The 17,712-nt window shown below is 43.2% G+C and overlaps 1 protein-coding gene across 2 annotated transcripts in view; it reads left to right on the top strand.

Moving 5' to 3' along the window:
* The window catches only part of LOC128360974 (heavy metal-binding protein HIP-like), a 78,487-nt gene that overhangs the window by 32,891 nt on the left and 27,884 nt on the right, over positions 1-17,712 (top strand). For both annotated transcript variants that reach the window (XM_053321543.1, XM_053321542.1), the window contains one exon: positions 10,738-10,779. In XM_053321543.1, coding sequence (XP_053177518.1) covers positions 10,738-10,779 — 42 coding nt within the window. The remainder of the gene's footprint in view (positions 1-10,737; positions 10,780-17,712) is intronic.

Here is a 17,712-nt window from a genome sequence, read left to right as displayed (position 1 = left end):
TTTTATAATATATAGAACGGTTTTCTGTTCCCAATATAAGTTGGTCTGTCTATATTTATCACTGTGGTTTATTTTAAGGGTGTATCTAAAACAAAGGTTCATCCTTGTGTGAGGTTTGAGAATTAAAATCTCACATGCCACAAGAGAGACCTGGCTGGCACCTCAGCTTTATTCAGAAAAACTAAAGAAAGAATAATCACACTCAAACCGTCACATAAAAAATGGCACCTCAGTATTTATATTATATATTTATTTATATTCTGTCTGAAATCTGGCTTACAGCAGAACTAGACTGTGTCCAGTGATTTTTTTTTCTGTGCAGGTTTTTAACAAAAGAGGAAAAATGAAGGAGATAAACACCAAAGTGACTTATGAGGAGTCATTAACTGTACTAAAGTACTGTTACCGTTACCGTCCTCTTCCGCTTATCCTGGTCGGGTCACGGGGGCAGCAGCCTAAGCAGGGAAGCCCAGACTTCCCTCTCCCCAGCCACTTCGTCCAGCTATTCCCGGGGGATCCCGAGGCGTTCCCAGGCCAGCCGAGAGACATAGTCTCTCCAGCGTGTCCTGGGTCTTCCCCGGGGTCTCCTACCGGTTGGACGGGTCCTGAACACCTCACCAGGGAGACGTCCAGGAGGCATCCTGATTAGATGCCCGAGCCACCTCATCTGGCTCCTCTCAACGCGAAGGAGCAGCGGGTCTAATACGAGCTCCTCCCGGATGAGCGAGCTTCTCACCCTATCTCTAAGGGAGAGCCCAGCCACCCTACGGAGGAAGCTAATTTCGGCCGCTTGTACCCGCGATCTTGTTCTTTTGGTCACTACCCAAAGCTCATGACCAGAGGTGAGGGTAGGAACCAAGATCGACTGGTAAATCGAGAGCTTTGCCTTTCGGCTCAGCTCTTTCTTCACCACGACGGATCTGTGCAGAGTCCGCATTACTGCAGACGCCGCACCGATCCGCCTGTCGATCTCACGCTCCATCCTTCCCTCACTCGTGAACAAGACCCCGAGGTACTTGAAGTCCTCCACTTGGGGCAGGATCTCATCCCCGACCCGGAGAGTGCACTCCACCCTTTTCCAGTTGAGGACCATGGACTCGGATTTGGAGGTGCTGATTCTCATCCTGGCTGCTTCACACTCGGCTACGAACCGATCCAGTGAGAGTTGGAGGTCACGGTCTGATGAATCCAACAGGACCACATCATCCGCAAAAAGCAGTGACCCAATCCTGAGGTCACCAAACCGGACCCCCTCCACACCATGGCTGCGCCTAGAAATCCTGTCTTTAAAATTTATGAACAGGATCGGTGACAAAGGGCAGCCCTGGCGGAGTCCAACCATCACGGGAAACAAGTCCGACTTATTACCGGCAATGCGGACCAAGCTCTGACACCGGTCATACAGGGAACGGAGGGCCTTTATCAAGGGGTCCGGTACCCCATACTCCCGGAGAACCCCCCACAGGATCCCCCGAGGGACACGGTCGAATGCCTTCTCCAAGTCCACAAAACACATGTGGACTGGTTGGGCAAACTCCCATGCACTCTCAAAGATCCTGCAGAGGGTGTAGAGCTGGTCCACTGTTCCACGGCCCGGACGAAAACCACACTGCTCCTCCTGAATCCGAGATTCGACTATCCGACGGACCCTCCTCTCCAGCACCCCCGAATAGACCTTACCAGGGAGGCTGAGGAGTGTGATTCCCCTGTAGTTGGAACACACCCTCCGGTCCCCCTTCTTAAAAAGAGGGACCACCACCCCAGTCTGCCAATCCAGAGGCACTGCCCCCGATGTCCACGCGATGCTGCAGAGTCGTGTCAACCATGACATCCCCACAACATCCAGGGCCTTGAGGAACTCGGGGCGGATCTCATCCACCCCCAGGGCCCTGCCACCGAGGAGCTTTTTAACCACCTCGGCGACCTCCACCCCAGAGATAGGAGAGAACACACCCGAGCCCCCAGGCCCAGCTTCCTTACCAGAAGGCGTGTCGGTGGGATTGAGGAGGTCTTCGAAGTATTCCTTCCACCGATCCACAACGTCCCGAGTCGAGGTCAGCAGCACACCGTCCCCACCGTACACAGTGTTTACGGTGCACTGCTTCCCCCTCCTGAGACGCCGGATGGTGGTCCAGAATCTCTTCGAAGTCATCCGGAAGTCTTTTTCCATGGCCTGCCCTCCCATGTCCAGGTTTTTGCCTCAGCGACCGCCGCAGCTGCACTCTGTTTGTCCTGCCGGTACCTGTCTGCTGCCTCCGGAGTCCCACAGGCCAAAAAGGTCCTATAGGACTCCTTCTTCAGCTTGACGGTATTCCTCACCGCCGGTGTCCACCAGCGGGTTCGGGGATTGCCGCCACGACAGTCACCGACCACCTTGCGGCCACAGCTCCGGTCGGCTCCCCTAACAATGGAGGCACGGAACATGGCCCACCCGGACTCAATGTCCTACGCCGTCCTGTCAGAGAGTTGAAACTCTCTCTGACAGGAGACTCTGCCAGACGTTCCCAGCAGACCCTCACAATACGTTTGGGTCTGCCAGGTCTGACTGGCATCCTCCCCCAACATCGTAGCCAACTCACCAGGTGCTGATCAGTTGACAGCTCCGCCCCTCTCTTCACCCTAGTGTCCAAGACATAACTACAAAGTCAATCATCGAACTGCGGCCTAGGGTGTCCTGGTGCCAAGTGCACATATGGACACCCTTATGCTTGAACATGGTGTTGGTTATGGACAATCTGTGACAGGCACTGAAGTCCAATAACAGAACACCACTCGGGTTTAGATCGGGGGGGCCGTTCCTCCCAATCACACCCTTCCAGGTCTCACTGTCGCTACCAACATGGGCGTTGAAGTCCCCCAGCAGAACGAGGGAATCCCCAGGGGGAGTGTTTTCCAGCACCCCCTCCAAGGAGTCCTAAAAGGGTGGATACTCTGAACTGCTGTTTGGACCATAGGCACAAACAACAGTCAGGATCCGTCCCCCCACCCGAAGGCGGAGGGAGGCTACCCTCTCGTCTACCGGGGTAAACTCCAACATACAGGCACCAAGCCGGGGGGCAATAAGTATTGCCACTCCAGAGTGGACGTGAGTCCAACCCCTCTCGAGAAAACTGGTTCCAGAGCCCTTGCTGTGCGTCGAGGTGAGGCAGACTATATCTAGCCGAAACTTCTCAACCTCGCGCACCAGCTCAGGCTCACAATGCACCCGACCGCTTTGGCCCCTCCCACTGGTGGTGAGTCTGTGGGAGCAGGGTCCCATGTCCCCTCTTCGGGCTGTGCTTGGCCGTGCCCCATGGGCGAAGGCCCGGCCACCAGGCTCTCGCCCCCGAACCCCACCCCCAGGCCTGGCTCCAGGGGGGGCCCCCGGTGACCCGCCGCCGGGCAGTGGACATGAAAAACCATGTATCTTCTTCATCATTAGGGTCTTCGGAGCTACCCTTTGTCTGGCCCCTCCCCCCAGACCTGTTTGCCATGAGAGACCCTACCAGGGGCATAAAAGCCCCCAACAACTGAGCTCCTGGGGTCATTGGGATGCGCAAACCCTTCCACCACGATAAGGTAGTAGCTCAGGGAGGGGCTGTACCAAAGTAAATCTCTTATTAGATATTTTTAAGTCTCCTTTTGATAATTTTTAGGTTTCGTTAGTCTATTTTTTATCGCTTTTTGGAGAAAAAACAGCAGAAAATGAGGAGAACTTTCTGGAAGTGTGGGGTTTATTGTATAACCATTAGAGCCATCAGTCTTCACTGCTACATCATAAAAAGACTTTGACTTGAGTAAAGTTGAATCAGTACTTCTACTTTTACCAGAGTCTTTCTTTTACACAAGTATCTGAACTTCTGCTTAATATAAATACAGAATGGAAGAAGCTTTAATCACCTCTGCTGTGGAGCATTAAACCTGAAACTGAAGAGCAGAGAAAGCTACGATGGAGTATTAGGGGAAATTACCAGAATAAAGTAGTAATTTTACATTAAAATGAGGAATGTTGAGCATCTTGTGAAGTTATACTTTGGTATCGGTTTCACAAATAAGAACATATTTAATCTTTTGGCACATCAGCATCACATGGAAACTAAAATACTGACTTTGTTCTTATCATCTCTTTACTCAACAAACTTTCACAGCCAATGGTTTTGAAAGATTCTAACTTGTTGTTTGCTTTTAGTTCAGTGTTGAAGGATCTTTGGTGCTATTTTTGCATTCGTTATCAAAGACACCTGTTTAATTCTCATACAGCAGTTCAGTGACCTGTTTTACGTGGATATAAAGACGGGAACTGAACGAGTGGTGTCAGACTGCATCTTGCTGTCTAAAGAGGTGATATTTCACAATGAGGCGTGCTGCAGCTTTTCTGGCGTTGCTGCTCTGTCTGTACTGGACGAGGGCTCAGGGTGAGAGTGGAGAGCTGACAGGGAATGATATCACTCAGACGGAGATTCAGTCTGAGATCCTGGGTGTCAAATCAACCAGTGATCAGACCAACATCACCCCTGACATCTGGGCTGAGCTCAAGGAGCTGAGAGACATGGCCATCGAACACAGTGTGGAGCTGAGGAACAGCAAGAGCAAGATGGAGAAGCTGGAGCAGGAGAATACAGGTTCATTCACATAGTGATCAACACATTCATGCAATGTTCACATGGACATTACTTTTAGGAGTAATTTACTGCTTTTATTTCAGCCATACAGGCCAGACTGACAGCCAGTGAACACAAGAATGAAGGTAGATATTTATATTTTATACAATAATATAAAATTAATTTATATTTCTGGTTATTTTTCTTGTCAAACTTCTTTAACACGTTTACTGATATTCATATCTAAGATTCAAAATAAAGCTTTTACTGAAAAACTTTAAATGTATTCACAGTTTTGGAAAATGTGGTCAAAGAGCTCCAGAGAGAGAACACAGGTAAGCTACGACAATCAATAACATGTAAAAACTTTTTTTTTTTTTAATGTATGCTATTAATGATAATACATTTATTTGATATTAATGTGTTGTTCAGGATGAACCTTTGCCAGTTTTAATTCCCAAAATGACTGAAGAGAAGTCAAAAGATATTTATCTACGTAGGAGAGATACATTCAATATGAGATTTTGAATCTGGCTGTCGATTAATTATGAATGTGATTATTAATTTTGCCTTCTAAAGATAAGAGAAGATAAGAACAAAGCTCAGCCTCCATAGTGATCATGTTAACAACTTGAAACCTGCTGACTATAAACATACTTCACAATAATATTAATGTTAAATGTGTTGACAGTGTTGGAGGCCAGAATGAACGCCAGTGAAAACGAGGTGGTGAAGCTGAAGATAGAAAGTGCAGGTAAACTGATTATATCATTATTAAGAACAACAGTAAGCTGCAAAGTACAAAGCTAGTTTATTAGCTACACATACAAGTATTTCAAGTTCCAGTTATGTAGATCGTATCCTAGAAATGTTGAATGTGTTCTCAGATATGATGGCAAGATTGAAAATCAGTGAACATGTGATGGAGGAGCTCAAGATGGACAACACAGGTAAACTGCAACAATCAATAAAATGTAAAAAAATAAATATATCAATAAGATAAAAAAAAAACACTGCATGCTGAACAATTATTAATCTGATTATGAATTTTGCCTTCTATTGCAGATCTTCTTGACAGAGTAACATCATTTGAAGATAAGAACAAAGGTCAGTCTCCATAGTGATCATGTTAACGACTTGAAACCTGCTGAACATAAACATACTTCACAATAATATTAATGTTAAATGTGTTGACAGTGTTGGAGGCCAGAATGAACGTCAGTGAAAACGAGGTGGAGCAGCTGAAGATAGAGAGTGCAGGTAAACGGATTATATCATTATTAAAGTCTGTGTAAAGTAAGAATAAATATGTGTTCTGAGTTTGAAATACCACAGAAAAGTGTGTTGTTAACCACCCTGCCAAATTTGAATGATTAAAAAAATCCCCAAATATATGAAATTAGGCTTCAAAGTTTGTAAAAATCAGCCTCTTTCTCTGCTCCCAAACGATGTTGGCGTGGCCTCCGAGTCCGCTGAAACCCCGCCCCCTACCAAGTGTTACCTGTCAATCAAAGTCACCACCTCTACCAGAAACATGGATGCTACGTCTGAGAGCATTCTGCCGCTAACTCAGCAGCTAGCTCGGCGGCTAACTCAGCTAACTGTCTAACTGTAGACTGTAGTAGTAGTAGTAGTGTGTGCTGAATGTATTCATACCTCTACAGCAGCAGGGGCGGGTTTATGCTAATCACTAAATCCTGAACACAGAAATCTTGAAACACAGTTTGTGAAGCCTAGCTCCACAATTCAAATCTAAATGGTTGAAATGCTTTTTACTCCTTTTTTAGAAATACATTTATGACCTATTTAATGTGTTTAGAAGAAAATGTCTGAATTCACTTTACATGTTCTTAAGAACAGCAGTAAGCTGCAAAGTACACAGCTGCTAGTTTATTAGCTACACAGTTATGTAGATTATCTCCTTTAAAATAAAAATGTTGAATGTGTTTACAGATATGATGACCAGATTGAAAATCTGTGAAAACGAGGTGGAGGAGCTCAAGAGACAGAATGCAGGTAAACTGCTTATATCATTATTAATACAATACAATTTGTTCATCAACTGTTTATAAGTGGAGCTATTGTTTTCCTCTATGTGAATCTTCTCACATCCACACAGACCAACCAAAGGTGGCGTTCTCACTTGGTCTCAGTGACAACGGACTAATTGGACCCTTCAATACTGACATCACACTTAAGTTCAGTAAAGTCATCACCAACTTTGGTCAGGTCTACAGTCCAACTACAGGTACTCACCTCTTTCTGCTACACACACAAATGAACTATTATAATGTAATGAACTCATTTTAATATGTATTCATTGTTACAGCTTTCACTCCATCTTTTCTAATGACTTTTTTTCTCCACTATGGCTCCAGCTGCACACTTTTTGAGTAGGAGACATTTCTCTTTGAATTGGCCCTTTTAAGATTTCACCTATTTGACCTTTTACAGTCCATCATAACACTTTTAATGGAGTTTCTCTGTGTCCTCTCAGAGGGTTTGAGCCAGGCCGTTGGTTCTTTGCCAGCATTGAGTCATGTGTGTGATTTTGTGTTATGTAATTACATTTCATGTGGTGACTGATCAGGTTCTCATGATGAAGTGAGTTTGTCGTTTATGCAGTTTTGTGAAACCTTTTCAAAACCTTTGCACAGACATTTACAGAGTTACCGAGAAAACACAACAGAATGATTTGTTCTGCAAAGGCTTTGAGAGGCTTTTGCTCTGTTTTAAGGTGCTCACTTATATCTCTCTGTTATATCACTTTCTATAAACCTTATGGGATGCAAACTGACTCACTGAATGTGTAACTGAGAGCTCTCAACTTTTACAGACTATACAGTCTCTGAGTAATGTGATGTTAACAAAGCAAGAGCACTGAACAACTATTCCTTCAGATTAGACAAACCCACTCACAGCAGCCTGACCAAAGTATTGAGAAGCAACAGCGTACTGAACTCAGAGAAGAGGCAGTTCAACAGCAGGAAAAAGCTTCACTGATTTTCTCCTCTGTTGCAGGTCTCTTCACAGCCCCAGTCAGAGGAGCCTACTACTTCTCATTCACTACACTGGATATCCGGGCTGGTGTAACCAGGCGTGTTTATCTCTATCACAATGACAAGAGAGTGTTGCTCAGTTATAATTACAGTCCAAATGGCCACGAAAGTGTTTCTAATTCACTGGTTCTTCAGCTGGAAAAGGGGGATGTGGTCTACCTGGTTTTAGCTGCTGGCCATAGTGTATACGATGATACTAATGATTATACTTCCTTTAACGGATTTCTGCTTTTTCCACTGTGAGACTCCAACATGAGAATTGATTTACCCCCAAATGTTTGGCATAGTGTATGAACAAGTCATACAGTATTCATGTGTATATGAAAGGATGCACATTGTTGCTGTGTTGACTTTGCTCTGCAACAAACTACATATGAAATAAAAGAATGAATATGAGGTTAAAGTGCTGTCTCTGACTTTAATTTGGGGATATTTAAACTTGAGTCTGGGAAAACCAACACATACACACAAAAAGATCAGACACTGAAATCCCATTTATCAACTCATTAGTTCAAATGATGATCTGATGATAATTCAGCATTAAAGGATAGCTTCACAATTGTTCATGTCTGTTTTAAAACAGCAGTCAGGTGCTTATATGAAGACTGAAAGAGGTTTCCTTCACTGAAATCATTCCTCCTTTTCATGCTGGCTTATAAAATATCTTCTTCAAATGTGCTTTTGATGAAAGTGATGAAGGACCAAAATCCAGTGTGTTCAGTGTTCACAGTTATTTTGTGCCAAAGTGCATTTAAAAGTAGATGATCAGCTTCTATTGAGCTTCAGCAGTGTGAGTTATTATATCAAGTGATATCTGACACATTTACAGACACCCTCCCCTACATTTAAGAGTAGGCTTAAAACTTTCCTTTTTGATAAAGTTAATAGTTAGGGCTCTTAGAGCGCTTAGCTTATGCTGCTATAGGCTTAGACTGCTGGGGGATTCCCATGATGCACTGAGCTCCTCTCTCCTCCTCCCTCTCTCTCTCTAGCCATCCATCTATATCTATTAACATTCATGTACTATTAATGCATTCAATAAGCTAAACTTCTTCCCCGGAGTTGTCTGTGCTTTCTGGTCTCACAGGTAATCTGGGCCTGTAGACGTCCGGATGACAGATTCCAGTCCCAGACCTTCAATGTGCTTTTCTCTCCTCTATCCTTCCTTTCTCTCCTCTCTACTCCAACCGGTCGAGGCAGATGTTCTCCCACTCTGAGTCTGATTCTGAGGGTTCTTCCTGTTAAAAGGGAGTTTTTTCTTGCCACTGTGTCTCATGTGGGAATGTTGGGTCTCTTTAAAGTTAAAACCTGAAGAGTTCGGTTTAGAACCTGCTCTATGTGGAAAGAGCCTTGAGATAACTCTGTTGTGATTTGGCGCTATACAAATAAAGATTGATTGATTGATTGACAGTCTTTTTAGAGAAGATATCTACTTCATTTGAATAATGTGGATGGCTGAATGTTATGTTCATGTTTATTTCAGATGTAAATGAACAATTTCAATTGCAAAAGGAAAAAAGAAAATCAACCAAGAATGAAACAAATAAAAGAAGCAAACAATGACATTCTTCTGGCAGTAACTGTGCCTGAAAAGGAGCAGGATTAAGTTTAGTTTCTTTATCATCATTATTATATTTTGCCATCATCATCATATCAGCTTTAAACAGAGCAGCAGAGTCTCTCTGGAAAAACAAACACATGAAAACTAAAAGACTGACTTTGTTCTTATCATCTCTTTACTCTGCAAACTTTCACAGCCAATGTTTTTGAAAGATTCTAACTTGTTGTTTGCTTTTAGTTCAGTGTTGAAGGATCTTTGGTGCTATTTTTGCATTCGTTATCAAAGACACCTGTTTAATTCTCATACAGCAGTTCAGTGACCTGTTTTACGTGGATATAAAGACGGGAACTGAACGAGTGGTGTCAGACTGCATCTTGCTGTCTAAAGAGGTGATATCACAATGAGGCGTGCTGCAGCTTTTCTGGCGTTGCTGCTCTGTCTGTACTGGACGAGGGCTCAGGGTGAGAGTGGAGGGCTGACAGGGAATGATATCACTCAGACGGAGATTCAGTCTGAGATCCTGGGTGTCAAATCAACCAGTGATGAGACCAACATCAGCCCTGACATCTGGGCTGAGCTGAAGGAGCTGAGAGACATGGCCATCGAACACAGTGTGGAGCTGAGGAACAGCAAGAGCAAGATGGAGAAGCTGGAGCAGGACAATACAGGTTCATTTACACAGTGATCAACACATTCATGCAATGTTCACATAGACATTACTTTTAGGAGTAATTTACTGCTTTTATTCCAGCCATACAGACCAGACTGACAGCCAGTGAATGCAAGAATGCAGAGCTCCAGAAAGAGAACACAGGTAAGCTACGACAATCAATAACATGTAAAAACTTTTCTTTTTTATGTATGCTACCAATGATAATACATTTATTTGATATTAATGTGTTGTTCAGGATGAACCTTTGCCAGTTTTAATTTCTAAAAATGACTGAAGAGAAGTCAAAAGATATTTATCTACTTAGGAGAGATACATTCAATATGAGATTTTGAATCTGGCTGTTGATTAATTATGAATTTGATTATTAATTTTGCCTTCTAAAGATAAGAGAAAATAAGAACAAAGGTCAGTCTCCATAGTGATCATGTTAACGACTTGAAACCTGCTGACCATAAACATACTTCACAATAATATTAATGTTAAATGTGTTGACAGTGTTGGAGGCCAGAATGACCATCAGTGAAAACGAGGTGGAGGAGCTGAAGAGACAGAATGCAGGTAAACTGATTAAATCATTATTAAGAACAACAGTAAGCTGTAAAGTACAAAGCTAGTTTATTAGCTACACATACAAGTATGTCAAATTCCAGTTATGTAGATTATCTCCTAAAAATGTTGAATGTGTTCACAGATATGATGGCCAGATTGAAAATCAGTGAACATGTGATGGAGGAGCTCAAGATGGAGAACACGGGTAAACTGCAACAATCAATAAAATGTAAAAAAAAAACAAAAACAAAAAAAACAAAACACCGCATGTTGAACAATTATTAATCTGATCATGAATTTTGCCTTCTATTGCAGATCTTCTAGACAGAGTAACATCATTTGAAGATAAGAACAAAGGTCAGTCTCCATAGTGATCATGTTAACAACTTGAAACCTGCTAACTATAAACTTCACAATAATATTAATGTTAAATGTGTTGACAGTGTTGGAGGCCAGAATGAACGCCAGTGAAAATGAGGTGGTGAAGCTCAAGATAGAGAGTGCAGGTAAACTGATTATATCATTATTAAAGTCTGTGTAAAGTAAGAATAAATATGTGTTCTGAGTTTGACATACCACAGACAAGTGTGTTGTTAACCACCCTGCCAAATTTGAATGATTAAAAAAATCCCCAAATATATGAAATTAGGCTTCAAAATTGTGTAAAACCACAGACTGTTTAGAAGAAAACTCTTTTTCACTGCTGCCAAACGCTGTGGGCGTTCCCGCCGAGTCCGCTGAAGCCCCGCCCCCTACCAAGTGTCACCTGTCAATCAAAGTCACCACCTCTACCAGAAACATGGACGCTACATCTGAGAGCTTTCTGCTGCTAGCTCAACTGCTACCTTGGCGACTAACTGGGCTACTAGCTCGGTGGCTAACTCGACGGCTAACTCAGCTAACTGCAGACTGTAGACTGTAGTAGTAGTAGTGTGTGCTGAATGTATTTATACCTCTACAGCAGCAGGGGTGGGTTTATGCTAATCACTAAATCCTGAACACAGAAATCTTGAAACACAGTTTGTGAAGCCTAGCTCCACAATTCAAATCTAAATGGTTGAAATGCTTTTTACACCTTTTTTAGAAATACATTTATGACCTATTTAATGTGTTTAGAAGAAAATGTCTGAATTCACTTTACATGGTATTTAAGAACAGCAGTAAGCTGCAAAGTACACAGCTGCTAGTTTATTAGCTACACAGTTATGTCGATTATCTCCTTTAAAATAAAAATGTTGAATGTGTTTACAGATATGATGACCAGATTGAAAATCTGTGAAAACGAGGTGGAGGAGCTCAAGAGACAGAATGCAGGTAAACTGCTTATATCATTATTAATACAATACAATTTGTTCATCAACTGTTTATAAGTGGAGCTATTTTTTTCCTCTATGTGAATCTTCTCACATCCACACAGACCAACCAAAGGTGGCGTTCTCACTTGGTCTCACTGACGACGGACATATTGGACCCTTCAATACTGACATCACACTGAAGTTCAGTAAAGTCATCACCAACTTTGGTCAGGTCTACAGTCCAACTACAGGTACTCACCTCTTTCTGCTACACACTCAAATGAACTATTATAATGTAATGAACTCATTTTAATTTGTTTGTTAGATGTTTAATATCTATTCATTGTTACAGCTTTCACTCCATCTTTTGTAATGACTTTTTTTCTCCACTATGGCTCCAGCTGCACACTTTTTGAGGAGGAGACATTTCTCTTTGAATTGGCCCTTTTAAGATTTCACCAATTTGGCCTTTTACAGTACATCATAACACTTTTAATGGAGTTTCTCTGTGTCCTCTCAGAGGGTTTGAGCCAGGCCATTGGTTCTTTGCCAGCATTGAGTCATGTGTGTGATTTTGTGTTATGTAATTACATTTCATGTGGTGACTGATCAGGTTCTCATGATGAAGTGAGTTTGTCGTTTATGCAGTTTTGTGAAACCTTTTCAAAACCTTTGCACAGACATTTACAGAGTTACAGAGAAAACACAAGAGAATGATTTGTTCTGCAAAGGCTTTGAGAGGCTTTTGCTCTGTTTTAAGGTGCTCACTTATATCTCTCTGTTATATCACTTTCTATAAACCTTATGGGATGCAAACTGACTCACTGAATGTGTAACTGAGAGCTCTCAACTTTTACAGACTATATAGTCTCTGAGTAATGTGATGTTAACAAAGCAAGAGCACTGAACAACTATTCCTTCAGATTAGACAAACCCACTTACAGCAGCCTGACCAAAGTATTGAGAAGCAACAGCGTACTGAACTCAGAGAAGAGGTAGTTCAACAGCAGGAAAAAGCTTCACTGATTTTCTCCTCTGTTGCAGGTCTCTTCACAGCCCCAGTCAGAGGAGCCTACTACTTCTCATTCAATATACTGGATAACCGGAATAACGCATGGAGGCGTGTTTATCTCTATCACAATGACAAGAGAGTGTTGTTCAGTTATAATCGCAGTATTTATGAAAGGGAAAGTGTTTCTAATTCACTGGTTCTTCAGCTGGAAAAGGGGGACGTGGTCTACCTGGTTTTACCTGCCAGCTATAGTGTATTCGATAGTGCTGATGATCATACTACCTTTAATGGATTTCTGCTTTTTCCGCTGTGAGACTCAAACATGAGAATTGATTTACCCCCAAATGTTTGGCATAGTGTATAAACAAGTCATACAGTATGTTCCGGCATATAATGCCGTGGACAGGGACGGTCTGTGGCCTTTGAACGCACCTCCAAACAAAACTCACTGCAAGGTACTTCTTTTCGGAAGTTTATTGTCCATGCAAACAAAATTATAAAAAAAAGGTTGACTTTAAAATGATAACAAATTCCAAAAGTTAACGAAAAAACCTTCCAAGCAACGAAATTGTGTCTTAAAGGTTGTAAAATAATAGTTGTGTGGTCAAAAACTGTAGGTTACCACCGACCTCCACCTGTCCGACATTGTTCTCATTTGGTCCACCCCCAGTGACGTGTAAACAATGGCTATGGTGACGCAATGAATTTCTAAAAAACACAAACTACCAGGTAAATTATATAAACATAACTGATGTGTGCGCAACAAATAAAAATTATAAAATTGTGTGATAAAATGCTTTAAATGGCTACAACACAGTATTCACGTGTATATGAAAGGATGCACATTGTTGCTGTGTTGACTTTGCTCTGCAACAAACTACATATGAAATAAAATAATGAATATGAGGTTAAAGTGCTGTCTCTGACTTTAATTTGGGGGTATTTAAACCTGAGTCTGGGAAAACCAACACATACACACAAAAAGATCAGACACTGAAATCCCATTTATCAACTCATTAGTTCAAATGATGATCTGATGATGATTCAGCATTAAAGGATAGCTTCACAATTGTTCATGTCTGTTTTAAAACAGCAGTCAGGTGCTTATATGAAGACTGAAAGAGGTTTCCTTTACTGAAATCATTCCTCCTTTTCATGCTGGCTAATAAAATATCTTCTTCAAATGTGCTTTTGATGAAAGTGATGAACGACCAAAATCCAGTGTGTTCACAGTTATTTTGTGCCAAAGTGCATTTAAAAGTAGATGATCAGCTTCTATTGAGCTTCAGCAGTGTGAGTTATTATATCAAGTGATATCTGACACATTTACAGACACCCTCCCCTACATTTAAGAGTAGGTTTAAAACTTTCCTTTTTGATAAAGCTTATAGTTAGGACTCTTAGAGCTCTTAACTTATGCTGCTATAGGCTTAGACTGCCGGGGGACTCCCGTGATGCACTGGGCTCCTCTCTCCTCCTCCCTCTCTCTCTCTATCCATCCATCTATATCCATTAACATTCATGTTCTATTAATGCATTCAATAAGCTAAACTTCTTCCCTGGAGTTGTCTGTGCTTTCTGGTCTCACAGGTAATCTGGGCCTGTAGACGTCCGGATGACAGATTCCAGTCCCGGACCTTCTAGTTTCATTGTTGATTTTCATTGTGCTTCTCTCCTCTATCCTTCCTTTCTCTCCTCTCTACTCCCACTGGTCGATGCAGATGTTCTCCCACTCTGAGTCTGGTTCTGAGGGTTCTTCCTGTTAAAAGGGAGTTTTTTCTCTCCACTGTTGCTCATGTGGGAATGTTGGATCTCTTTAAAGTTAAAACCTGAAGAGTTCGGTTTAGAACCTGCTCTATGTGAAAAGAGCCTTGAGATAACTCTGTTGTGATTTGGCGCTATACAAATAAATATTAATTGATTGATTGATTGATTGACAGTCTTTTTGGAGAAGATATCTACTTCATTTGAATAATGTGGATGGCTGAATGTTATGTTATGTTCATGTTTATTTTAGATGTAAATGAACAATTTCAATAGTAAAAGGAAAAAAAGAAAATCAACCAAGAATGAAACAAATAAAAGAAGCAAACAATGACATTCTTCTGGCAGTAACTGTGTCTGAAAAGGAGCAGAATGAAGTTTAGTTTCTTTATCATCATTATTATATTTACCATCATCGTCATCATCATCAGCTTTAAACAGAGCAGCCGAGTCTCTCTGGAAAAACAAACACATGGAAACTAAAAGACTGACTTTGCTCTTATCATCTCTTTACTCTACAAACTTTCATGACCAATGGTTTTGAAAGATTATAACTTGTTGTTTGCTTTTAGTTCAGTGTTGAAGGATCTTTGGTGCTATTTTTGCCTTCGTTATCAAAGACACCTGTTTAATTCTCATACAGCAGTTCAGTGACCTGTTTTACGTGGATATAAAGACGGGAACTGAACGAGTGGTGTCAGACTGCATCTTGCTGTCTAAAGAGGTGATATTTCACAATGAGGCGTGCTGCAGCTTTTCTGGCGTTGCTGCTCTGTCTGTACTGGACGAGGGCTCAGGGTGAGAGTGGAGGGCTGACAGGGAATGATATCACTCAGACGGAGATTCAGTCTGAGATCCTGGGTGTCAAATCAACCAGTGATCAGACCAACATCACCCCTGACATCTGGGCTGAGCTGAAGGAGCTGAGAGACATGGCCATCGAACACAGTGTGGAGCTGAGGAACAGCAAGAGCAAGATGGAGAAGCTGGAGCAGGAGAATACAGGTTCATTCACATAGTGATCAACACATTCATGCAATGTTCACATAGACATTACTTTTAGGAGTAATTTACTGCTTTTATTCCAGCCATACAGACCAGACTGACAGCCAGTGAATGCAAGAATGCAGAGCTCCAGAAAGAGAACACAGGTAAGCTACGACAATCAATAACATGTAAAAACTTTTCTTTTTATATGTATGCTACCAATGATAATACATTTATTTGATATTAATGTGTTGTTCAGGATGAACCTTTGCCAGTTTTAATTACCAAAATGACTGAAGAGAAGTCAAAAGATATTTATCTACTTAGGAGAGATACATTCAATATGAGATTTTGAATCTGGCTGTTGATTATTAATCTGATTATTCATTTTGCCTTCTAAAGATAAGAACAAAGGTCAGTCTCCATAGTGATCATGTTAACAACTTGAAACCTGCTGACCATAAACATATTTCACAATAATATTAATGTTAAATGTGTTGACAGTGTTGGAGGCCAGAATGAACGTCAGTGAAAATGAGATGGAACAGCTGAAGATAGAGAGTGCAGGTAAACTGATTATATCATTATTAAAGTCTTGGTCTTTGTGCTTCAAAATTGTGTAAAACCACAGACTGTTTAGAAGAAAACTCTTTTTCTCTGCTACCAAACGCTGTGGGCGTTCCCACCGAGTTTGCTGAGGCCCCGCCCCCTACCAAGTGTCACCTGTCAATCAAAGTCACCACCTCTACCAGAAACATGGACACTACGTCTGAGAGCTTTCTGCTGCTAACTCAGCTGCTAGCTCGGCGGCTAACTGGGCTTCTAGCTCGGCGGCTAGGATTCATGGGGCAGGATCTCATCCACGACCCGGAGAGTCTATTCCACCCTTTTCCGGTTGAGGACCATGGCCTCGGATTTGGAGGTGCAGATTCCCATCCCGGCCGCTTCACACTCGGCTGCGAACTGATCCAGTGAGAGTTGGAGGTCACAGTCTGCGTCCCGAGTCGGTTTTCCAGAATCTCTTCGAAGCCGTCCGGAAGTCTTTTTCCATGGCCTCACCGAACTCCTCCCATGTCCGGGTTTTTGCCTCAGCGACCGCCGCAGCTGCACTCCGCTTGGCCTGCCTGCTGCCTCCGGAGTCCTACAGGCCAATAAGGTCCTAGGACTCCTTCTTCACCTTGACGGCATCCCTCACCGCCAGTGTCCACCAGCGGATTCGGGGATTGCTGCCACGACAGGCACCGACCACCTTGCGGCCACAGCTCCGGTCGGCCGCCTTAACAATGGAGGCACAGAACATGGCCCACTCGGACACAATGTCCCCCACCTCCCCCGGTACGTGGTTGAAGCTCTCCCGGAGGTGGGAGTTGAAACTCTCTCTGACAGGAGACTCTGCCAGACGTTCCCAGCAGACCCTCACAATACGTTTGAGTCTGCCAGGTCTGACCGGCATCCTCCCCACCATCGTAGCCAACTCACCACCAGGTGGTGATCAGTTGACAGCTCCGCCCCTCTCCTACCCGAGTGTTCAAGACATGCGGCCGCAAGTCCGACGACACGACTACAAAGTCAATCATCGAACTGCGGCCTAGGGTGTCCTGGTGCCAAGTGCACATATGGACACCCTTATGCTTGAACATGGTGTTGGTTATGGACAATCTGTGACGAGCACAGAAGTCCAATGACAGAACACTGCTTGTGTTCAGATCGGGGGGGCTGTTCCTCCCAATCACACCCTTCCAGGTCTCACTGTCGCTGCCAACATGGGCGTAGAAGTCCCCCAGCAGAACGAGGGAATCCTCAGGGGGAGTGCTTTCCAGCACCCCCTCCAAGGAGTCCAAAAAGGGTGGATACTCTGAACTGCTGTTTGGACCATAGGAACAAACAACAGTCATGATCCATCCCCCCACCCGAAGGCGGAGGGAGGCCACCCTCTCGTCTACCGGGGTAAGCTCCAACATCCAGACACCAAGCCAGTGGGCAATAAGTATTGCCACCCCTGCCCGACGCCTCTCACCAGTGGCAACTCCAGAGTGGACGACAGTCCAACCCCTCTCGAGGAGACTGGTTCCAGAGCCCTTGCTGTGCGTCGAGGAGAGGCCGACTATATCTAGCTGGAACTTCTCAACCTCACGCACCAGCTCAGGCTCCTTCCCCACCAGAGAAGTGACATTCCACGTCCCTAGAGCTAGCTTCTGCAGCCAAGGGTCGGACCGCCAAGGTCTCCGCCTT

This window comes from Scomber japonicus, chromosome 6 (genome assembly GCF_027409825.1).
Source record: "Scomber japonicus isolate fScoJap1 chromosome 6, fScoJap1.pri, whole genome shotgun sequence".
NCBI classification, from domain to species: domain Eukaryota; kingdom Metazoa; phylum Chordata; class Actinopteri; order Scombriformes; family Scombridae; genus Scomber; species Scomber japonicus.
Note: the sequence above shows the minus strand (reverse complement) of the source record. Positions and strands in the feature narration are given on the sequence as shown.